A 23,518-nucleotide genomic window follows, 5' to 3' on the forward strand; every position below is an offset into this window, starting at 1 on the left:
TGGCTAGATTCCATTAGCATTTCAGTCAGTATTTTTTTGGACCAATGCAAGCAAGCCACGTAACCAGATACAGAAAGTGCCAATTAAAAATGGGGTGTTTTCTTTATGTCTCTCATTCAGTTCGGTTTTAAAGCCAATGTTTTGTGGACCGACATGAACAGAGAAAGAAAGAGCTACTCTTATGTGAGCATCAGATGCTTCTTTGATGTGAAGACAAATTAGTGATTTCCACAGCACCAAGAAATGCAAACTAACATCATTTTAGCAACACGGGGAAAAATCACCACTGTATATAAAATATAAAAACCAAGGGCACACCAACTAATTTCCGAAGCCATGAATGCAATCACTTTTGTAAATATATAATTACTTGATGTCAAAACACGTTTTCAGATCGCATTTACTCTTTTGATTATCACAAATCCGATCTGGGCGCTTAACTAAAAAAAGACTTGATCGGACGAGGCAGACAGACTCCCCGCTTTGAATTAAGAAGGATGCAGGGTTCGAAGCCAGGTCTCCTAGCTGAGAGCCAGGTCCACTAGCCAGTAGCCCACGAGAGCACCTGCATCAGATAGAAATTGATGGGACTCTGGAAATACAGTGGCCGTCTCAATAACTAATCGAAACCGAAATGGCACGCGAGCACGCACAGATAGAAATTGATGGGACTCTGGAAGTACAGGATCTTTGCGTTTGCCGGCGGCGACATTTGACGCCGAACGGCTAGAAGGAAGCCGAGTTGAGGAGGTAGTGTTCGTCCACCAACGTTCTAAGCAAGCGAGTAGGCGGTCGTGATGCATCCGGAGGAGGAGAGGAGGAGGGCAGGGAAATAGATGGCTTTCGGCCTTTCTCGTTCGGAAGGAACGATGTCGAGACATTATGGGCTTGCTACGTAGTTAATTTTGCAGATGTCGGACTGGCCGCCGTCAGTGGGCTTCAATTCAATCCTTGCTGGGTGCCCAGCCACCAGCCCCGGCCTCCCTAAGCTTTGGGACGCCGCCGCCAGTCAACCCCTGTCCGACAGGGCGTCCGGGCAGGGTGCCGCGGCCAGTGGGACGTGGGAGACGCAGGCGCGTCACGCGCCGCTGCCGGCTGCCGCGAGCTCGCGCCTCCCCTCGCCGGCTCGCCGCCTCAAAAGCGGCGAAAGGATCGGACAGGGACAGCGCACGGGGCACCTTATCATCTCGGCCACGGGCGGCCACATGGACGGGCCGTCCTCCCAGGTAGGAAAAAAAGGAAGAAGTGGAGGTCGCCTTATCCTATCTCAGAGGACGTACTTGTCCAGTACAGACCGATCGGCCACTTGGTCTAAAAAAAAACACTCTGTTAACCTGCAGCCCGAACAGAAAGAGACAGATTCTCGCAAAGTGATGCGCCACTTTGCTTGAAAGCTGAGACCTGTGGTGGTGGTGGCTGCCCAACTCGGGAGCTCACCGGCGTAGAACGGCGGGAAAGACGGGGCCTCACCTGGGAAAGGGGGAATCCGCCGCATATGGCAATGTCCCCGCACGGCCGCGATCTCGTCGCCTTGCCGTTTTCCGCCCGTCTGATGATTGACACTTGTGGCGGCGCCAGATTAAAGAATGGCCAATGGGGGCGCCCAGACGTTCTTGACGCCATCAGGTGGTCGAGGTCGCCGGTTTTTAGGTGGTTGTCTCTGCCGCTGGCTGAGTCAGACGGCCTCAGACGGCGCGGCGGCAGCGCCGCGTGGGCGCCCACATGCATGGGCTCCATGCACCGGGGAGATTGGATCGCTAAACCTAGTCTCGGCTCGAGCTGCCATGTTTAGTACTAGTAGCGCATCAAATTCGAAAGGCTGCGGTACGGATCCAAGCTGTCGTTGAGAGAGATTTTCTGTATCCACCTGTGGTAGTTGGTTGAGTTAGGACATCCGTGTGTTTGGGACCTATACCATACTTATTGGATGTGCTTAATATCAGCTGCAATAACTGGTAGGACAATTTATAGTTTTTTTACAAGTTTTGGGTTTACATAGTTGAAAATTAACTACGAGTTGGACTATTTGGATTAGGCACAACTTTTTTTTTTATCATCTTTCTATTAGCTCTAACTGATGCAAACGGGGCAAATAAAAATAGAGACGGGTGGATCTCAGATATCAGGATTAGATATGCTGTTTGTATTGTATACAAAGTTCGTGCAGTTCTCATAAGGTGAATTAAGACACTATCCATGTTTGCACGCATAATATTGTCATCAACTAATAGGCGAAGACAGATCCCACTCACTACACATTCTGATAATGATTTCACCAATTATATGCTGAAGTGCGAACACCAAGTGCAGCTTTGACCAATATATGATGTAATAGATAGAGTGCACTTGTTAAGTAGAAGTGCGAGATCTTATATGCAGAAAATACATAAGAGACGAGACGACACATTTACGCGCTTACTTGGGCTCGCTCGAGCACTTGGCGCCGAGTGCTAGAAATCCAAAACTTGGCCCAATACGAATGCGCTTGGCGGTGTATTCTATAGTGTTGAAATTTCAAAAATTTGGCTCAGCTTTGGGCTTTAACAACTTGAGACATCCTATGTAATGTAAAAATATCAGTAATACAACACATGCAAATAAATCTCTGCATCACCTAATTTTAGTAGCATATTGACCACTTTCTAGCTTAAGAGTTATGCAGTGAAAGTATCTTACACTAGAACTTTTTTGTTCATTGGTTGGTAGAGATTTCTGGTATACCAACTTTTGAAACTAAAAGGAAGTTTATGCAGTGCACATATAAAAAATGTTGTGGCCTTACTAGCTAGAAGGGTTGTACGAAAATGCATTGCTATGTTTTTTTGGAATAAAGTTTGCAGCTCATTGTATCAACAACTAGGGCATATTTGTTCTGAAATATTATGTTACATATGTGATGTTTCCTAATAGACCGCTCATGAACATCAGAATAAATTTGCATACATATTAGAAATGTGAGGCCCTTACTAATCAGGTCGCATAGGAATGTCACTTCTACTGGACCCATATGAAAACAACGATATGGGAACCATCTTAGGGTAAGTATATTGCTACATGCCAGCGATCTCATAGGTTATCTCATGCAGATCTATGTATAATTTTTGATGATGTGGAGGAGAGAGGGGGAGAAGAGAGAATGAGGTGGTTGCTTCGCGAAACAACCACCTCATAGGAAAAATTAAGGACTATATATGAGACCGTTTAGTTACCATTGTACGGATTATTATTGTCATGCTACTCATAATATTCTTTTTTTCATTCCACAACTTAAGAGATATGGTACTACTATAAGACAACAAAAACGACAATCTATTATAGAGATTGTCTATCCAGCTGTCTCATAATGACACGTCATTGCATGAGACCGTCTATTAGATGGCTCCAATATATTTGCCCTAAGCCTATAAGGTAGTGTAAAAGATGGAAGGAATCTACAAATCTTCCTTTCTAAGAATGAAAAGGAACAATGTCCCCCCATAGTGCTAGACTGATAAAAGTAGAAATCCAGATGTCCATAAATGCAAAATTCAGATAAAAACAGCCGACAGCTCGAATCTCCAACACATGATTGACTGTATTCACGCTAATATTTATATTATCCTTCGTTATCACATCCTGTGGTAGGCACATGTGTAGCAGTTATCTTTCGAGAGACTTCCCTTCAACGACACCTCGTTAGTTATGTGTCGTTGAGTGGTGTTTCAGAATCCCAAGCTTATCTCCACCTACAAACCCACATCGTGCGACTCTCTTCGCTCGACAGAGTTACTTTGAATAGTTCGAGAATCGGACAATAATTATATTATCTTTAAAAAATTAACCATATCATGATAACATATTTAAGTTGCAAACTGCTCCTACTTGCCTGCACCTTTAATATCTCGAGGGCCAGGACCAGGACCCAAAAGAAAGTTGGCATTCAAACATAGGAAAACCAAAGGTACCATGGTTGTGCTTCGCACCCGTAGCCTAACTGAATCAACCGATGGCTGCTTTTGCTGGACAAGATCTTGCTTTTAGCCTGTGGCAGGTAGGGGATGATTGACACCTGGAATCACTTTTACCGTGCAAAGTTAACGGCTCCCGAAAAAGCCCCCCTCGTACTGGTACTGCTGTGGGATGATCCGGATGCTGTGTGCGGCTGCTGCCACATTGGGAAATCTGCATCCTATGCTCGTTTGCTACGCCGCAACGTGGGATCACTGTGTGGCAGCATGGCCCTCACATGGTGGCCGGATGGCTTGCATCCATTTCATCAGCCAATAGAAAACCGAGGGCTGCTTCGTTTTCCGAGCTGTTGCGTAAAAGTTACTGATCACTGCCACTGTTAGCTGTTGGGGCGACGCTGGTATCGTGATAACAGTTGTACCTGTGGTTGCGATTCTACCTGTGGTTGCGATTCTACCCGGATAACAGTCTGCTACATACGGTTCTACCTGTGGTTGCGATTCCTAGATCGAACGATTCCATATCTAGCTAGCCAATCGTCCTGCAATAAGGATGGTTAACTGGTGTTTATTCCAGCAAAAAAAAACCCATATGCACTATAATTAGTCCCTTAAATATTGTGAGCTATAAACATACCGTGAAACTACCGGTACTAGGCTATTTCCAATGAAACTGTATATATAAGATCTATTTTCAATGAATTTGCATATATAATTAGATAATAAAAATGTACTAGAGGTTTATCATGCCACACGACCAATAGTAACGAGACAACAAACAGAAACACTTTCATTAAAACTATGGGCTAATACGGTCACACCGGTTTCCGGTATTGTGGGTCCCATATTGCATCGGATGCGATCCATTTAGTCTAGCGGTTCTAGAACTTATCAGAACACGCCTGTTAGAACGATCATTTCATTGATGCTTACCTCAAAAGCAATTATTGCTATAGAGAACTACCAAAGCCATATTGAACGTCATATAGTTTTATGAAAAAAATTATTGTATGTTCCAATAAACCCGCATTTTAAAATTTTACATATAATTTGAAAATAAAATACTATGCCCGGTCTTCATCTATCATGAAAGGAATTTATCTACTAATGCACCATGCCACGTCATCGATCCACATATCCGCAGCCCTCCACCAATCAACACCAAGCACACGGATTGTGTGCTTTCTCAAACAAACTCCACCATTTTTCTTAGCCCGCCGCATTGTTCCCTCGCTTTGTTGAGTAAACTGTTGTCTGGCCAGATCCAAACTATCGCCTACTTGCCACTTACCCTAGAGACTGTCCCGCACAATTCACCAACTACTCGCTCTCGAGTTCCTCCTGCACCTAAAACCATATGCATTATGGGTTACGATGAACTATGAATAACAATGCTATACGAGTAGTTATATATGGTTAGACTACAACAACTGATTTAGAATGCTCAAATTTTTGTGAGAATGGTTTGTGCTAGTTTTAGTCTGTTATAACCACGTAATCTCACTCTATTACACTACCAAACAACAAAATATATTCTACAAATGGCGCTGGCTTATTTATTTTCTAATATTTTTAGAGAATTTATATTCTATTTGTGAACGCTCAACCGGCACAAAACCTTTGGTTCATCGAAGCTAGTTAAGGTATATAGAACCTATGCTCGAGCTCTTCTCACAAGCAGACAGTCCAAACCTGACTCAGGTTTGTGAAGCAGGATCGATGAGCACCAAGCTTGGGCTGCAAAAACCATGCCTGTATTGGCTCACGCGACAGGTCTCACTCAGGCGGCGGCGCGCTCACGTGTGCAGTCTCATGCTAATTAGTAGCCGTACGCGCAGCTTCTTTTGTCCTGCAAAAACTTGTAAAGCCTTTACGCAAAAAAGACGGACCTAGTGCTTCTCTACGGTTAGACCACTTGTCCTCGATCAGTCAATCCATTGATAATATATCAAGTAACCAAGCAGTCAGTACCCCATCTACCATTATGAGTTGTACTTGGTAGAGCTTTATATAATATTTTTTGCAAAACACAGCATAAATGCTCACATACACGTCTAAAGATCAACACAATATTTTAATTATTTTCTATGTAAATCAAAACTTGCTGTTAGCCAAGAGCTAGAAAGTGTGAAGTATCCTTAAAACATCAATTGATCAAGTCTGGCACATACAGCTTCACATCCACAGTGAAGAATGAGGAGCAAATGTGCAGAAGGAACAAGATATCGATCAGGTTGTTATCTGTAGAGAACGAGTTAATGTATGTTCTTCAAAACACAATAGCAATGTAAAAATATGGATGTTCAAGGAAATATGAGCATGATGCTTGGACTCTATTTGGCATAATGAGGGATTTTTCTCCAGTTACCTTTGCTGACTAAATTATTGTAAATTATTATGACTGTAAACCTATTCAGACTATAAGGGTCTGTTTGGAGGAGCTAAAGTTAAGTGCTAAACTTTAGCACATATTAGCACTTATGTACATACTAAAGTTTTTAAGTCTTGACTAAAGTTTACACCACCCTATTAGCACTCCTATTTGGATGAGCTGGTGCTAAAGTTTAGCACTTTCGCCCATTAGCACTTATCCAAATGGGACCTAAGACACAAAAGATAGATGCCATTATGATTCCTAGCTCTATGTGGTTATGAGCACCAATAAAATCAATTCAGAATACAAAGGTCTCATCCACGGTCTGGATGGGATAATCAGGAGCACAAAGAGGACTAGGGCAGCTATCTTTTAGCACTAGATTCTCATATAAGATAAGAACACTAGAGAGTCCGATCCTGAAGGGCGGGGTAGAATTTTAAGATAATCATTTTTGTTTTTGGAGTTGTCTTTAAAAACTTGCAGTTAGCATCGCAAAATCTTGTCTTCTTGAAATGGTTCCTGCGTGCTTCATGCCATCATGTAGGCTTTTCTCTATGAGATTCATTCACTTCGTTTTGGGGTTACTGCATATAATCAGGGTATCAGAGTCACATATATTCCACGGAAAACCATAATACATGAATAACATCAACCACAAACTAACACTTCCATAGACCTAGAAAATCAAATTGTAGCCTGGGTAGAAGTATAATATTTTTAGCCCTTTTAAAAACTTTGCATGAGAGGATAAGGACCCTAAAGACAAAGCAAGTTGGAGCAAATAAGGAAGCGAACCTGCTAACCTGCTGTTGAAATTCGCATAACGTTCTTGTAGAAGGAACTTTGAGAAATCAGTGTTTGAAAAGTTGCTCGACAACGTCCTGAGGAGAAACTTTTTCAAGCTTTCTGTCCTGTACCTACCCTTTGACGAGCCTTTGTTTCTCCATTGTTTATGAAACCTTATGGTGGAAAAGAATGCAAAAATCATCATACTTACTTTAATTTAAGTGGTTATGATAGATTATTTCCTACCTTATACCCTCTGTACTTGTCTTCTTATGTCCAGAAAGGATCTCTCAATAACCAGAAGGACAAGTACTCTTTCTGTACTTCTCTACGTACACTACTTTACTAAGTAATCTAACTCTTTGTCTCACAATCTATCTATCACTCACACTCGCATTTGGTTGCCTGATCAGGTAGCTCTCATATACACTTACACAGACAAGAAGCGTGAATATAATATATAGCCTTTGAATGAGGTGGCTAGTCTTAAAAATGATCATTTTATCGCTTTCTCCGGTGTGTATCCACTGGAGTGAAACTCAGCTGATCATTTGGGCGATGTGATGCCCCATGGCGGCATTTTGTTAGCTAGGTTCATGTGATTAGTACGAACCTCTTGCAACATAATAGGCACCGTGTGACTAGCGCAACAATTTTCATATGTACGTCTTAATTTAGTACCGATTGTAATTATTTGGGCTGTCTATTGTATTGTTGAAGATGGTACTTGTGTGAGATGCTGCAGGTATACATGAATTCAATATGAACCTGTGCATCGATCCAGTGTTGGACAGATACTATTAGTTCATCCCTGGTGCTAGTGGCCAGCTGTATATATTGGTCAGAGGAAAGTTCAAATTATTTTTCGAGACAGAGATAAGAAATTCTACTTCCACATAAGGTACAACGACTGCGAATGATACGTTTGTGCTTTTTTTTTTTGATAGGTTGGAAGTGTAGAAGTAATGTAGCTTTAAAAAAGGATGTCGGGAGATCTGTAATAGTGGTGCTGTGGCGAAAATTTCAGAACCTCAGTGTATGGCTGTGCATACATACACATATATATATATATATATATCCTAATGCTTTTTTCTTAATTTGTACGATTATATGATGCAAGTGTGCACGCACCGTTATACACGCACACACCTCCACACCCAGACACCCACGAGTGCGCACATCACATTGCTTATACTACAAATGCTAAAGGTATTATTAGTAGGAAAACAAAGGTGTTGAGATCGAGAGGGTTGCAACTTGAGAAAGATGTGTATAGATGCTGAGGTGACGTTTAGGCACAGCATAACATATGGGTGCATTTGGCAATGCGCGTTTGCTTTAAACTTTTTGTGCGCGCAACCAATTTCAGGCATCCTGCCTTTCTTTCCAGAAGCTACCAAGCCCCATGGTTACCACCATTAATTTAGCATTCCCAATAAATTAGCCCATCCTGGCGACCCTAGCCAATGGGGAGGGAAATCTCGCCTCCTTGGTTTCCTTGCTAAATAAAGGAAGGAAAGCAACTAAAGGAAACCCAACTTGCAAAGCCACCAGCAAAGGACTAATCTCTCTCTCGTCGTCTTCTTCCCCTCTGCCCCTCCAATAATTCGCCTATCTGGGAAACAAGCTGGGAGCCCTCTCCTTCCAGAGCTCCGGCAGGCTGGGTTCTTCCCATCTCTCTCTCTCTCTCTCTCTCTCTCTCTCTCTTCTCTCTCTCTCTCTCTCTCTCTCTCTCTCTCCATTACTACCCTTGCGTGCCTGCAAGATCGGCCAGAGCTTGAGGATGGGGCGGGGCAAGATAGTCATCCGCCGGATTGACAACTCCACGAGCCGGCAGGTGACGTTCTCCAAACGGCGGAACGGGATCTTCAAGAAGGCAAGGGAGCTCGCCATCCTCTGCGACGCGGAGGTCGGACTGGTCATCTTCTCCAGCACCGGGCGCCTCTACGAATACGCCAGCACCAGGTTATAACTGATTCCATGGAATTCTTGCGTAGCGTTTCATTTGCCTGTATTTCGGCCTGCTTAATTAGCTCGAGAGGTATGTGTGTGTGTGGTTTTTGCTCGTCAAGTTTCATTCTTTCTGGAAAACTTAAATCAAATAGAGTTCCTCGAGCTACCACATATGTAAGTTTGCAGCCGCTGCTGGCCAGTGGCCATACCCAGAGTTTGGCAAGAATAATTTTACAGTGGTTTATATGGACCTCTTAATTTCAGGTTCAGAATAGCTTTTCAGATTTTGATTTCCCATCTTTTCAGATTTGATATGCTTTGCATATGTCAATTTTTTCAAGGATATCACTTGAATCACCCAAATTCCCCACCTTTGGTTTTTTTTTCTCAAAGTCAACTAGTACTCCAACCATGGTGATCACTGCCTATTATCGAGGCGGGGTATTAGGGTTGTGGTTCGCTCGTTCTGACTTTAGATCTAGAAAGGTGCCTTGCATGCTTTTGGTGGATGTATGCATAGAGATGGGAGGGATGAGGAGGTCGATTGATGAGTTAGGTCAAGCACTCCAATATTGTCGGATATGGCGGCTAAGTGTATGGTAGATCTAGCGGTGTGGCTATCAGAAATGAAAAAGCGGAGAGGATGCGAAGCATGTGGTACTTGGTTGCCATGTGCACAGGAGAGGCAAGTTGCATCCTCTATCATAATTGGAAGCATTAGAGGAGTTGGTTGTTTGTGTTCCACAACGATGATGCCGACTAGATTCATGGCGGCAGTGCAGATTTAAGAGTACTAGGTGACTATGGCACCAACACGAGAGAAGAGGATGAATACTGTCCCACGAGGGTGGAAGTGTATTCAGGTGGTGATAAAGAGATCCATACTATTAGATCTAGATTTAAGATTTTTTTCTGAGGAGTAACTATTTATAGACATATTTTTATATATTCGGTCCATGGTTTTCAGCTCACCAATATACTATTCCCTTCGTCCCAAATTATTAGTCGTTTTGGCTTTTCTAGATCCATGGTTTTTGCTATGCATCTAGGTGAAAAAACTAAGCACCTAGAAAAACCAAAACGACTACTAATTTGGAATAATTTGGGACGGAAGAAGTAGATACCAAAAATATTGATATATTTATGTATCTCTAGTGTTTATCTATGTGCACATATATATATATATATATATATATATATATATATATATGACATTCATGCGTAGACAATTCATACCCTTTCTATGGTTAACATTATCTAAAGAAGTCGTGTTGTCTTAGTTAATACAGTCTGCCTATTTACAATGTTGATGATAACATTTTTTTAGTATTCACAGTTTTACACACAAAAATCTTATTGGTATGGCGTTGCCTTTGTGCAGCATGAAGTCGGTAATTGACCGATACGGCAGAGCAAAGGAGGAGGAGCAGCTCGTGGCAAACCCCAGTACGGAGCTTAAGGTATGTCTTTAGAAGTGAGTTCAACGGAAATTAGCTAAATGCTGATCAACTGCATCACATCATTTTAATTTGCAACAGCGCCAGATTTGTTTTCTGCTGATTTGTGTGTTTCTTATACTTCCTATTATAAGGATTTAGCAAACAAAATCCCGAGGTGTCAATATGACAAAAGTAATAAATTAACTATATTAAGCTGCAACTCGTTGAAAGAAAATGCAGCGACAAGAGATATATCGGAAATTGACTGCAGCTACGTATAGCCATCATATCGGAAATTAAACTAATACTTGAAAGGACGTTGCGCTGCTGCATCCATATGCATCTATCGTATCTCTTTCTAGAAATAATAAAATGTACGTCGATCTGTACGAATGTATAGAAAGATAGATATTGCCAACCTTATTTTTGCAAATACAAAAATATGAAAACAGTAATGGACATAAATAAGTTGATGCGCTGACAATAAAGGCATCTTCTCTTTGCTTCTTTCATCAGTTTACTTGCTGGTTAACTCTAACATATTATAAGGCAGCTAGCTCGCACCCAAGCAAATAAAACGAAAATCATTGGGATGATTCAGACAGTTTAATAGGTTGAGCAGTTAAAATGATACTTAATTATTCAGCTGAAATTCAGTTCCTACTGGACATATATAAGTGCCCAAAAGTTATTATCGCTAGTAAATATAGTGAGGCCTTTCATCCATTATTGCATGTAAATACCTAATTCCATATGGATGTCAGGTAGCATAAACATCGATTTGCTTTCATATACTATGATAAGTGTATCACTTAAATGACAAAAAAGATAGTAATCAACTTGTGACCCTGATATATAATAAAGGTCATTATACCACAGTACCCTAAGGAGTCAAAATTTATTCCCAAAGTTGGCACAAAAGTTTGGCAGAGGCAATGATGAGGCATGTCATATGGAGTCAACCCTACATATATAGATTGAGCTCTACTGTGTGGGTTCATTTGGCTGCAGGTTGCAGTCAAATTAGGAGCACTTTAATTTGGACAAAAATGATGCATTTTGGACGTTGTCTGTTTCTGCTTATGGATTGTAGATTTGCAGATGATTTGAACGGATTGTTGGATTATATTGTACATGAATTGTCTGTTTTCGCATGTGAATTGTAGGTTAAACTACACCGCATCCATGCCGACTCCTAACCCTCATTTTTTTTAACAACCTTCAAAGAGGGCACGGAGCTCCTGCATTTCACTTAAGAAGAATAGAATTGATCCGGTTTATAAGGAAAATTGGACCCAAAAACCGTACAAGCGTATGGTTAATTGAAGGGAAACCGGCGAAAACCCCAAGACGCGGCCACCTTAACGTCTAACACAAAACACAACAGCAACCAATACGGACAAAGCCTACGTCATCGTTGCCGAGCTCATCACCACAGGAACTGAGCAGCTCAGACTTTGCACAATAAACATCAACCAAAGCCTCCTATCGCCGCTCTTACCCCACAATTTGCACTAGAATAAAGAAAGAGACCGCAAGTGTCATCATTGCTCAGCTTCATCGCACCTCACGCGAAGCAGCTCCGACTTCACCTCAACGTGCTTCTGCCAAGAGCCTCGCGCGCCATGAGCAAGAAGCAGACCCAAGAAGGCGAAGGCCTTGCTGAAAGACCCAGCCAAAGAAGAGTAGCAAACTTTCCCACAGCAATCACAACTCGGCGTTGGAGACTCCTAGGCGGCGTCTCCAAGAAGGAATACGACACAGAGCGGCACCGCCGCCCGCCTAGTCGACCTAGGCAGAGGTCACCTCCGAAGACTCCAACCGATTGAGAGGAGAGGTACCTCGACGACTCTTCCAAGGAAGAAATGGCACCCAAAGGTGTCGTTGTGGTTGGCACCAGTCAGAGCCGGGTAGGGCTTTCGCCTGGTACCTCCCGCCTCACACCGAGAAAAGGGGTAGCAACGAGTTAGCCACACCACCCAAAGAGCGTCCGCCGCACAGTGAGCGCACTAGCGCATTGGCTCGCTTCCGGTCACGCTGCTACCTCCGCAAAGGCACCATTGTTGCATGTATTCGCCGCTCGAGGTCCACCGCCATGGAACCCCAAAGTGGCTCCATGCTGGTGGGGTCTTGGCCACAACAGCGCCAGTAGCCTTGCCACCCGCCACCGCCACACCTCCACGAAACACCACACGCGGCTAGGCCATCCGCCCACCGCACACGTGGCGCCCTAACGTGGCCGCGGTCTACTAATGTGGCTGCAGCGCACCCACGCGGCTTGCTCGCCCGTCACTGCACTGCCGACCGGCCGCGGAGCCCTACACGGTCGCCACCGCCTCAGCGCCCCGACAAGGCCCGCTTGCCTGCCATCGCTTTGACGCCCCGACACGGATTGTGCTCGCAACCACCTCAACATCCCAACACGGCCTGCACTCCCGCCACCGCCCCGTCGACCGGCCATGGCGCTGACCGCCTCCGATCCTCCTCTGGATTCATGCCCCGAGCGACCAGATTTGGCCGAGGGAACGCCGAAAATGGCTCGGACAGAGTTGGATCGGCCGCCCCGAGTCCAGCCGACCGCCACTGACGCTGGGAGAGAGAAGACGGGGCGGAAAGGAAGAGAGTCCCGCTGCAGCCTTCCTAGCGCCCGCACAGACTTCCCGCAGCGCGCTCGGGCGGTGGCGAGGGCGGGAGAAGAAGGAGAGAGGCCCTAGGCCAGCGGCTAGGGTTTCCGTTTGAGCCGCCCCCGGAGGACGACGCGGGGGGTGGGAAAGTAACCCTCCTAGTCCTCATCACTGCTGGTTATCGAACCAGCAACTAAAGAGATGCTGCAGAAACAGTTCGAGTATTTGTGCCGGCTTTGAAATCGGCACATCTATCTATTATCAATACTAGCGTCAGATTGAATGCTAGCATATATAATATTATTGTATTCCTAGCGGTGCTAAATTCCAATTCCGGGTAGCAAAGATATTAGCTTATCCTAACTAGTGCTAATGGCTGGCCCGTGGGGATTGATACTTGCCTATCCTCATGCTAATTATGTAAGGACATCGATATTATTGTTGCCAGACAAAAAAGAACTATCCTTCTAAAAACAAACAAGAGTAAAATACACAGAGTCTTGTATGAAAAAATTTGTAAAAAAATTAGAAATTAAAAAGATAAATTTTGGAGGAAACATTGGATAAAAATTTCTGACATAAACTTTTCAAATTTTGGAGAAATTTTGAAAATATATGAGTTGAGTGCAAAATTCAAAAATAAAATCTGGGCCCACATGTAAGTTCCACATCAATAAAAATACTTCCGCTTTATAACTTAAAAATATTGATTAGGATTTTATGTGATAAATTAATAAGTTTGAGGATCTGAATGTGCATTTTGAAAGTTTGGGAACCTAGATGACACTATGAGTCAAGTTCGAGGAACGATGATACATTTTACTTAATAAACAAATATTCACAATATTCAAATGACAAATAATTACCTCAATCACTGGATGGACAAGGAACCAAATGGGCCTGAAACGAAGAAAAAGTGAGGATTCTCTGTATCTCAACTTCACCCTCTTGATCCTTGTTCACGCTCATTATTGGCAATTGCATAAAATACAAAGGAAATTATAATCAGAGTAATATAAATTGCATTGATTTGAATGCCTAAGCGGCATTGGATCAGCGGATGTGATGGTGGTGCCGGTAGAGGAGGAAGAGGGCTCAACAGTAGTGGCATCACGAGGTGCCGAGTATGAGGATCCAGAGATAGAAAAAGAACCGATGCTGGCCGAGGAGGTGGTGGTGGCGTTGCGCGTCGGCTATGTTTAGGTCGGGGACGGACAGGAGTGAGGAGTGGAGAGTAGGGCTGGCCATGGGTGAGCTTATATAAAGCTATCCATGCCTATTTTGCGCGCCGGTGGTTTAGAGCAAACTGAAACTGAGTTACATTCAGGATGAATCTAAATGTTTTAGTTGCGTGTTGTCAGATTTTATGACTGCTATCTCGAGAGCAACTTAACACCATTATGCTATTGCGAGGTTCTATAGATGTTTTACAAAGTAGTTGGCAATACTGATGGTGGTGGGTGAAGGAAGCGCCCGACTTTTTCGTGATGAGATGAACATCAAGACTATACCATTCACTGCTAGTACATATATGTTTATTAACTAGGCGGCGCATCTAGCTTACACCGGCCGCACTGTCTTCGGTGACATTGCCCGGGCCCCGGGCCCGATTCATCACCAAACCCACACTCGCAAGATTCCTTTATACAGGAGCATGTCGGACACCGGCAATTCTCATACCCCCAAGAAAAACACCACACTTCTTTTGCATTATACTTATACCCATCTTTTCACCGATATACAACATGGCTTAATTGTTTGGTGTTGTGTAATCGTTATGTTTCATTTCCATGTCCTCCCATATTTTAGTGTTAAAAGTGCTAGTTGTGTTAGTGTTGAAACTGCTAAATAAGTCATTTAGTAGGTACAACTTTGGTACATTTACTGTTAATTGCTTAGTATTTTTTGTTCCCTTGCTTTGCATATACGCATAGTGATCTTTCACTTATGACAGTACTACAGTAGAATAGTAGGGTACAACTTAGGCAACTGAATATACAAGATATAACCCAAACAGTAACCAAGCCTTTTAATCCCAAGCAAGATAGAGTAGGTTAAAGCTGAAACCCAGCGCGCGTGAGCCACCACCAAAAGGCAGAAAAGGAAGTTGCTCATCGTTCTTTAAAAGACTGCATGAATGTCAGAATGTGTCAAACTGGGAAACATATGCGCATTAATTCACATTTGGAATGGACTTGCATCACGCGCCCAGGTTGGCCCAGTTGAAAGCAGAGCCCAGGTTGGGCCAGCTGAAAGGCCGCACTAGATTAAACGGTTGAGTTCATCATGAGAAGGAAAGAAAATGCTCACAGGCTCACAGCAGGTTTAGTGACAACTGAGTGACAGAGTGAGCCCTTGGTGCAGCACAAAAGAACTCTTCCTAGTCGGTCGGACTTTAGTGTAGCACCATAACCATACAACTCTACCTAGTTGGACTTTTGGTCGAGAGATACAGTATTTAACCAAATCATACTAAAGTCTACCGCCAAGATGGAGTAGGGATCCCAAACTTTTGGCTACTGATCATCCTATCAAAGGAAGAATCCCTTACCAGGGTGCCAAGGCCCTTTTGTCTCTGTAATTCTGCTCATTAGCACAAAGCCACAAACTAGGAGGGCAAGATAAAAATGTTAGTCAGCTAGTCAAGCATCATCACTAGAAACTAAAAATGAAGGCCTTCAATTTATTGAAACGGTTAATTCTGTTCGGATAATTCCTTGAAGAAGAATTTCGGTTATCACAAACTGGTCACTGATTTGCTATCATGAAACTAATAACCGACCAAGTTCGGTTTCGGTGCAATCGGTTGGTTCAGTTAATCGGTTAATCATATTGCATATTACCTTCACCTCACAGGAAACAAATGAACAATGCGAGAACCACTGAACAAATGGTCGAATGCAGCAGGCAACAAACAGATTAGCATCTAATTTGATACAGATACATTAATAAGCAAATGGCATAGCTTGTCCCATACCACCACACCATCAAAGTACAAGATTGGCAGTACATCACAAATAAGGACATAGTCTCAAACAACACATAATAAGAATACTTAAATGACAGAACAATAGTCTCAAACAACACATAATAAGAATACTTAAATGACAGAACAATAGTCTCAAACAACACATAATAAGAATACTTAAATGACAGAACAACTAACACAAAACCACAAAGGATACAGTCTGAATTTCTCAAACACAGTTGCATAAATAAAAGGACCACCATGACAGATACTTGATAGACTGCTAGCTTGACCAACAATGGAACATGGTTTTGAAGTCGTCAAGTCAGTAGCAACCAGCCATTCCTGCCCACCTCATGCATGCCACAATTTTCCTGGTCAATACAAACACATAGTATACACTTTGAAATATATACAATTGCGGTGAAAATCAGCAGCAGTAAATATGTATCTACACTACTACACCCAGGTGACAGGTCATGAGGATTTCTGTTAGGATTATTCTTGCATACTCCTAAGTGATATTTCAGAGAGGTTGTACCATTTCTTTTTGAGTGGCAGTCGAGCTCACAGCCGCAATACTTGCACTTGGCCTTCATCAGTATGCCTCCAATAAGGATCTTGTGGTGGCTGTCCCATACATCAGATCTTGGTGCCATAGTCTTCCTCTTCCTCACACTTCCTTCGCCTCATCCTGGACCTTCTCCTGCTCATTCACCGCTGCATTTTTGTCCTGGTTCTGCTCGTCATTCTTCTGTCTTAAGCATCAGATCTCACAATTTCAAGGTCTACAACACCATCTGTATCCCCCATCTACAGATCCAGCAAAATCAAATGGAATCAACAAATGGCGCACAGTGAAATCACTAAAATGGAGAGAGAAAACACAGGGAAAAGCAAAGGGAACTTGCGTTGGAGGAGTGCTCAATTGGTGCTGCCGTTGTACCAGTAGGATTTTTTAAATTAGAGGAAACAGGTTGCAAATTAAATGTGCAATTGATACAAACTGGTACTGAGAACAGTAAACACGATACCAGGGGACCCTTTGAACCTAGCCAGCTGCCCTCCAAGAAAAGCCCTCTTTCACTGAAGGAAGCCAAAGACGTGCGACTCATCTCAAATCTTGAATACAAACATTTAAAAACATGAAACCACCGAAACACAGAAGTGGTAGAAAATATGAAACACGCAGTGGGAAACACAGGTAGATGGTTTAAGTTACCTCTAAGAAAATCTTATAAAATCAGAATCCAATATATGCATGAATCCATACTCCGGAAGGATGAGCGGCACATGAATCCTCCTGAGTTTATAACTTTATATTGAACCTTTGAAGATTACAACCTATAACAAATCCTGAAAAGGATGAAACCATTGGCAATAGCACGCTTAAGCTTGTTCCCTGACTTGTTCAGTAATTCTGGTATGTCCCTCCCTAGCACATACTTCATTAGGATTTCACACCCTCTGGGATTGATCTAGCTCCATTGAGACGTCAGCACTTCTGCCAATATATGTCCAGCTTGATAGTCTTAAAAAAATAGTTTAATTTAAGTATTTGTTCAAAATAGAATATCAACTCCAAGTTAAAAAATATATATATTTGCCTTAACTACTTTTCATACAATTGCTGTTTCTTACCAATCCCCATCTTGTTATTTTGCATAGTATATATTTTTTTTATTGAAATAATGGCCTGCCATCACATGTACTTCAGTTATTTCTTAATAACAATATACAATTTACTCAGCTGATAGTTCCACCATGCTAAGCAACTTGGTATACCTTTTGGCTTCTCTGAATGTGGCGTTACTTAACTGTGCTTTTCACATTCAATAGTTCTGGCAAAGGGAGGCAGCAAGCTTGAGACAACAACTGCACAACTTGCAAGAAAATCATCGGTATGGCAAGAAAACCCTGAAAGTTTTACAGATATATGAATCAGAAATTTTGATTAACATAAAAGAAGCAATATAGGAAATGTCAGCATGAATTCTAAATCAGAAACAAACACACAGATGTCTGCTTCAACTCAAGGAAGAAAATCCATTCTGATGTTTGTTTCAAAAAATATATAGAAGTTTAAAACACATGGTAGAATACGACCAATAAATGCTACAGTATTCAACATGCAGAAAAATTCAGTTCCTCATAGAATGTGCAATTGAAAACCCATAGTCTAGTTTGTAAAGGAAAAACTAGTAAGAACCAAATAAAATATGCCACAATATAGATCTTCCGTATGTCCTGACGGAGCAACCCAAGGACTGCAGGGTAACAAGAACACATCCAAAACCAAATTCGTTCAGTGTATGAATTAGTAAAACAGTAGATAAGATTAAATTTAGCATACAGTTGAGTTCACGAATGTGATATGTGCTGAGAGCCTGTGGCCCAATATGATAGTCCATGGTTCATGCAGACATCAGTTTTCACAAACAAGAGAAATGTAAAAGGGTGTAAAGATTTATGACTCATTTTTAACTCGCTCTATTTCCAGCCAAAACAACACTAATCCACACATACTCAGAGCTGGATCCTTAAAAATAAACGTGATAAGGTCAAGTAATAGATATCAATTACATTGAAATAAAGTCAAACCCAAAGCATAACAATCAAGTAAAATGATTTGTTTTACTGCAGGCAGTTGATGGGACAAGATCTTTCCGGACTGGGTGTTAAGGAACTTCAAAATCTAGAAAATCAGCTAGAAATGAGCCTACGTTGCATCCGGACAAAAAAGGTAAGCATGCTAACCATTTTTATCTTTTACCAGATTGCCTCATCCAAAATATACAATTGAGGTTCAAGATTATTATTTTCAGGACCAACTCATGGTTGATGAAATTCAAGAACTGAATCGGAAGGTTCTGGAACATTGCATTATTCCTAGGAAATACAATGTCTGAGTGGATTTCAGCAAGCTGATTCTTTATTGGCTCATTTGCAGGGAAGTCTCATTCAACAAGATAATATGGAATTATACAGAAAGGTCAACCTAATTCGTCAGGAAAATGTTGAATTATACAAAAAGGTATTTGATAAATCAATAAAGATAATTTCCCAGGATATACGACCCATCAGATGATTGACTGCAATTCATTTCTATGAACAGCTCTACGAGAAAGAAGCAGCAGGTGAAGTCAACCGCGATTCAACAGCACCATACAATTTTGCAGTTGTCGATAATGCCAATACTCCTATTCATCTTGAGCTTAATACTCCGCCACAAGAAAATGATGTTGAGCAACCATCGCCTCCTAAATTAGGGTAACCCTACCTTTTCTGCATAGGACCTATTGACTTTGTTCTTAGTTCTTTAGTGGAGTTTCAATTATGACTAACTGAAAGCTTGCAGGTTACAACTAAATCCATGAAGACATGCAGTGTAACATTGCTTAAGTTCTCATTGTCCTAGAAGGCTGCAACTCAAAGCAGCCAGAACTGATTGGTTATTAACGGACCTAAATGCATAGCAACAAAGATAAAGTATGCATGCCACGGACGATTGGCAATGGTAGTGTATATCTATCTCAATAAGATGCATTTTATTGAAGAATGCAGCAAATGGTTTGTCTTATAACTATTTCACACATTGTGCAAGTTTGTTCGACCAACATGAGCATATGACAGTTACAGATTTCCATGTGACTTATTGACAAAAAAGATATAAAGTGTGTATCTGGAAAGTTGAAGTGCTGCCTTTAGTGTCTTGAATTGAAAGTTGTGTATGCCAGAAGACCAGAATGTCACTCCATTTTATCCATGTAGTCATTCTAGGATAAACAAGTACCATAAAAAGGATTGACATAAATATGGTTGTTTACTAATCATTTTTGCAATTTTCCAAAGGAGAATAACAGTTACACATTCAGACATTCAGCCAATTACAAAGAAAATAAATGGAAGCAACGAATTGCCATATGGCAGTTAGGAAGGTATTTGGAATACTGCTACAACTTGGAAATCTAAGTCTATGATCTTAAACTCGCTGAAATTCGATGGCTAGACAACTATAGCACAATACTTTTACCTTGGATCTGCAAAAATACCTCTTACATAAAATATTTTGGAACGCATAGCCATATAGTCAAACTGGATTTTTTATTTATTTAAGGCCAAGCCCTTATTTGTTGAGGGGACCAAGTCCAATTTGAAGTTGTTTTGAATAGAATATCTATATTGGACATATGGAAATGATGTCTAGATTTGTCTCGATATGTATTTTCATATGGAAATGACAAGTATATTTTCATAAGTATATTAGATTTCAAAATTCATGCTCGAGTTGTGTTTCTTTTATGAGACGTTGTCAATGTCCAAAACTGCACTCTGGTGACAGCAATGAATTGGAGGATTTACGTCCACTGGTCAGCAAAGAGGAACTTCCATAGTCTATGACTGCATATACCGTTTATAAATTATACTCAATCACCAATCATGTGTAGCTCGATCCACACGGTTCTAAACAGCATTCACGAATGTAAACAAATCGGCTCTTAACAAAGAGAATTAAGGACTTGAATAGACACTTGGATCTTTAGTTAATTTATAGTACCATGAATGCAGAGTACCTCCACACAAATCATGTACATGTCAGCAAACTGCAGAAATATTGAGGTCTCTGACAAGATCTTGGTATCTTGAGTTCAGCTAAGATGAATTTGTAAAGCAATCCATATATGTACACAAAAATAATAACACAATTTTCAGGTATATAACAGGGAATAGTGATCAAGTAACTTACGATTTTTTCTTGCAAGGTATGCAGTTGCTGCCTCTAGCTTGCTGCCTCCACTTGCAGCAACTATAAGAAAAGGGGACAGAGAAAAATGTCAGTTAAAAGCTTCCAGCCTAGTATCTTTTTTACAGCAGTGCCTGCTAACGCCATTAGCAGCGACAAAGTGCAATATGACCCAAAAGAGTAGTTTCAAGTACCAGATACCCGTCTTTTACTTAGCATATCTAAATTTTACACTAAAGTTAATTGAGTTTTTTTATATTAAGGTTTTCTAAAAGTTGCTATTAAACCGTAAAGAAAAACTTAGAAACCTTTCAATAAATAGGAGTTATTTACTTGGGCGTCAAGCAAAAGAGAAAATCTTTAAAATAAAATGTTTGTACAAATTACTGCAAACTATATGTCTTTTGCGCTGCTGCAGAAACCTGAAATTGAAAATGAGACAGTGGTCCCAGATTCCAGAGGAACTTAGTATATTGGTAGGTTTCACCACTATTTCTGGTCTCAATTAACAGATATTAAAACAAGCGAACAGATGTGCAATGCTAAAACAGCAGAGAACACAAAATCCAAGGTCAACATAAATTCAACTCCATTGAGTCAAAACAAAAAACTAATTACAAACCAAATAAAATGGAAAGAAATGACAAGTGCCCTAGGTTTAGCATTGACCTTATCAGACTACTATAACAGCAAGATCTATTCCATAGTTTATACTGGATCATGGCGACTATCCTTGCATCACACAAATATTGTGTACTCCCTCCGCCCCATAATAAGTGCATTTCTAAAGTTCAAAATTTATCCCAAAATAAGTGCACACCTAGGAATGGGACCATCTAACTTTAGTTGTCTTTTTCTACTCTCTCTCCTCCCAAAGTGCAATGGTTACATCTTTATAGGGGTATATATGTAATTTCTCACTAACATTGATCTCTTCACCCAAATTCTAGAAGTGCACTTATTTTGGGACGGAGGGAGTAAGTATCAACTTTACCTACTGCAAGAAACAAAAAAGGATCCAGCTGCCTCCTTGTCATCATCAGCAATCGAAGGAAAGCAAAACTGACAGCTTAAGCAGAAATTTACCTTAAGAGGTAGGTAAGGCCGATTCAGTATCGGGTGGGGGGAAATTATGTTTGGTGCTTTTCAGTGGCATGCTCTATAACTAGAAAATGAGATGTGTCAAAAGATAAATGCTATGACCCTGGTGCTGTTCTTCAGAAACTATTCTGATACTATTGGTCGGAAGAGATGGCAAAAGAAAACACTTGGCTCTCCCATTTTTTATGCACAAAATACAATTGGCTTATGACAACATTGAGTTGAGCCTTCAACGGCCAGAAAACAGAACTAGGTCGCACTTCAGAATATAATATATCATGCTCCTTGAGGAATATTTCTTTTAAGGCAATTCACTAATCCATTACAAGCATGGATGTGCGTTTTATTGCATTGATATATTCAGCTCCACAAATCGAGTAGAACTGAAGGAATATAGTTTGCCTCGCGTGGTGACAAAGATCCAATCAAACTTGATTTCTAGCAGTACCATATGTCCAATCCAGCAACATAGCTAAAAATAAGAATCCCAGTTCACCTAATGTCACTCTTCCAAGCCTCCAAGGATCATGCTAGTCGATGTAGAGTGCAGGTAGGGCTGTCAAGAAAACTATGACTCAACATGCTACTTGAGCTCAAAATGAGCCAAGCTTGAGTCTACAGCATGGCACGGTGACTTATTTTGGATTCTAAGGCGCGGTGACTTTTTCTGGATTTTAAGGCGCTGTGACTTTGACATGATGACCTTCAAGTTATTTGCTAGAGCTCAAGTGCATACTCCAGACCAGTCTAGTCCTTTTGGTTCTTCAACAATTCAATAATCGCAGCACAAAGCCCGTATTGCAGTTTCAGCTTCCCTGACCCAGCCTATAGACAGACTTAGTAACCAATTCCCAATCGCAAGATCGCAACTGCCAACTGGCAAAGACCTGAAAATCTAGTGCCTTCATGAGGTTCTTGTTGCATAACAGCTATGGTTCGTTGATCTATCTCTCCAACTTTGGTCCACGTGCATTCCCTTCCCTTTTCCCTGGCCTCTACTGACCCGCAGATATCACAGGGACAGCTACTGCATTAGACTGCAAACCAATTCATCTCAATTATTTTGTTAACATAAGGAGTCATTGGCCCCTAAGAAACATCTTTTTAATATCATTCTTATTGGTTGAAGTTTCTTGCTGAGCCATGTTATGGATGTTGCAATTATGTAGGGTTAAATAGATGTTCTCTAACCGAGGTTTGTTCCCTCCTCTAAATATAACTAGAATACTCTGGATTGTTTTCCTATTCTTTTTTTCCTCAGCATCGTGATTCTTGCCATCCTATTTTTACAGGTCACATAACTTCTAAGTTTCTCAATCAAGGTTACACCTTTCCAGATTTTGACGTCTATTTATCAACCTATGTAATTATGCTTAACAAGCTTCAATGAGCCGAGCTCAAGCTTAAGAGAGCTTCAACCAGGCCGAAACCGAGCCTCAACAAGTCAATACCAGGCTGAAAAGTTTGAATTCCCTACCTAGACTCACTCGAGCTCAGCTCATTGACAGCACTACACACAGGTGTGGCAGTGCATGAGTGCAAACAATGTTTACCAAGATCTCTCATCATCAAACGAAGG

The 23,518-nt window shown here is 41.5% G+C and overlaps 2 protein-coding genes and 1 long non-coding RNA gene across 5 annotated transcripts; 2 read left to right on the forward strand and 1 right to left on the reverse strand.

Moving 5' to 3' along the window:
- The first annotated feature begins 8,699 nt into the window (after window positions 1-8,699).
- Window positions 8,700-10,618, forward strand: LOC112899344 (MADS-box transcription factor 27-like). The gene is made up of 2 exons (XM_025967776.1): window positions 8,700-9,075; window positions 10,445-10,618. The coding sequence occupies exons 1-2, from the start codon at window positions 8,894-8,896 to the stop codon at window positions 10,533-10,535; spliced, it is 273 nt and encodes a 90-aa protein (XP_025823561.1). The 5' UTR covers window positions 8,700-8,893; the 3' UTR covers window positions 10,536-10,618.
- A 5,579-nt stretch (window positions 10,619-16,197) lies between these two features.
- On the reverse strand, window positions 16,198-17,873 carry LOC112899345. 3 transcript variants are annotated; one of them, XR_003230033.1, is made up of 4 exons: window positions 17,541-17,873; window positions 17,317-17,450; window positions 16,636-17,216; window positions 16,198-16,468 (listed from the first exon to the last, which is right to left on the reverse strand). It is a non-coding gene; the product is annotated as an uncharacterized LOC112899345 (long non-coding RNA). The 3 variants fall into 3 exon arrangements; XR_003230032.1 differs by having other exon boundaries at window positions 17,317-17,625; window positions 17,736-17,833; XR_003230031.1 differs by having other exon boundaries at window positions 17,317-17,873.
- Window positions 17,874-17,937: 64 nt separating this feature from the next.
- On the forward strand, window positions 17,938-19,619 carry LOC112899343 (MADS-box transcription factor 27-like). Its single transcript, XM_025967775.1, has 6 exons — window positions 17,938-17,995; window positions 18,738-18,837; window positions 18,920-18,961; window positions 19,045-19,128; window positions 19,210-19,364; window positions 19,453-19,619. Exons 2-6 carry the CDS (start codon window positions 18,745-18,747, stop codon window positions 19,469-19,471), a joined length of 393 nt encoding a protein of 130 aa, XP_025823560.1. The 5' UTR covers window positions 17,938-17,995; window positions 18,738-18,744; the 3' UTR covers window positions 19,472-19,619.
- The last annotated feature ends 3,899 nt before the right edge of the window (window positions 19,620-23,518 follow it).

The sequence above is a fragment of the Panicum hallii genome, chromosome 7, assembly GCF_002211085.1.
Source record: "Panicum hallii strain FIL2 chromosome 7, PHallii_v3.1, whole genome shotgun sequence".
Taxonomy (NCBI): domain Eukaryota; kingdom Viridiplantae; phylum Streptophyta; class Magnoliopsida; order Poales; family Poaceae; genus Panicum; species Panicum hallii.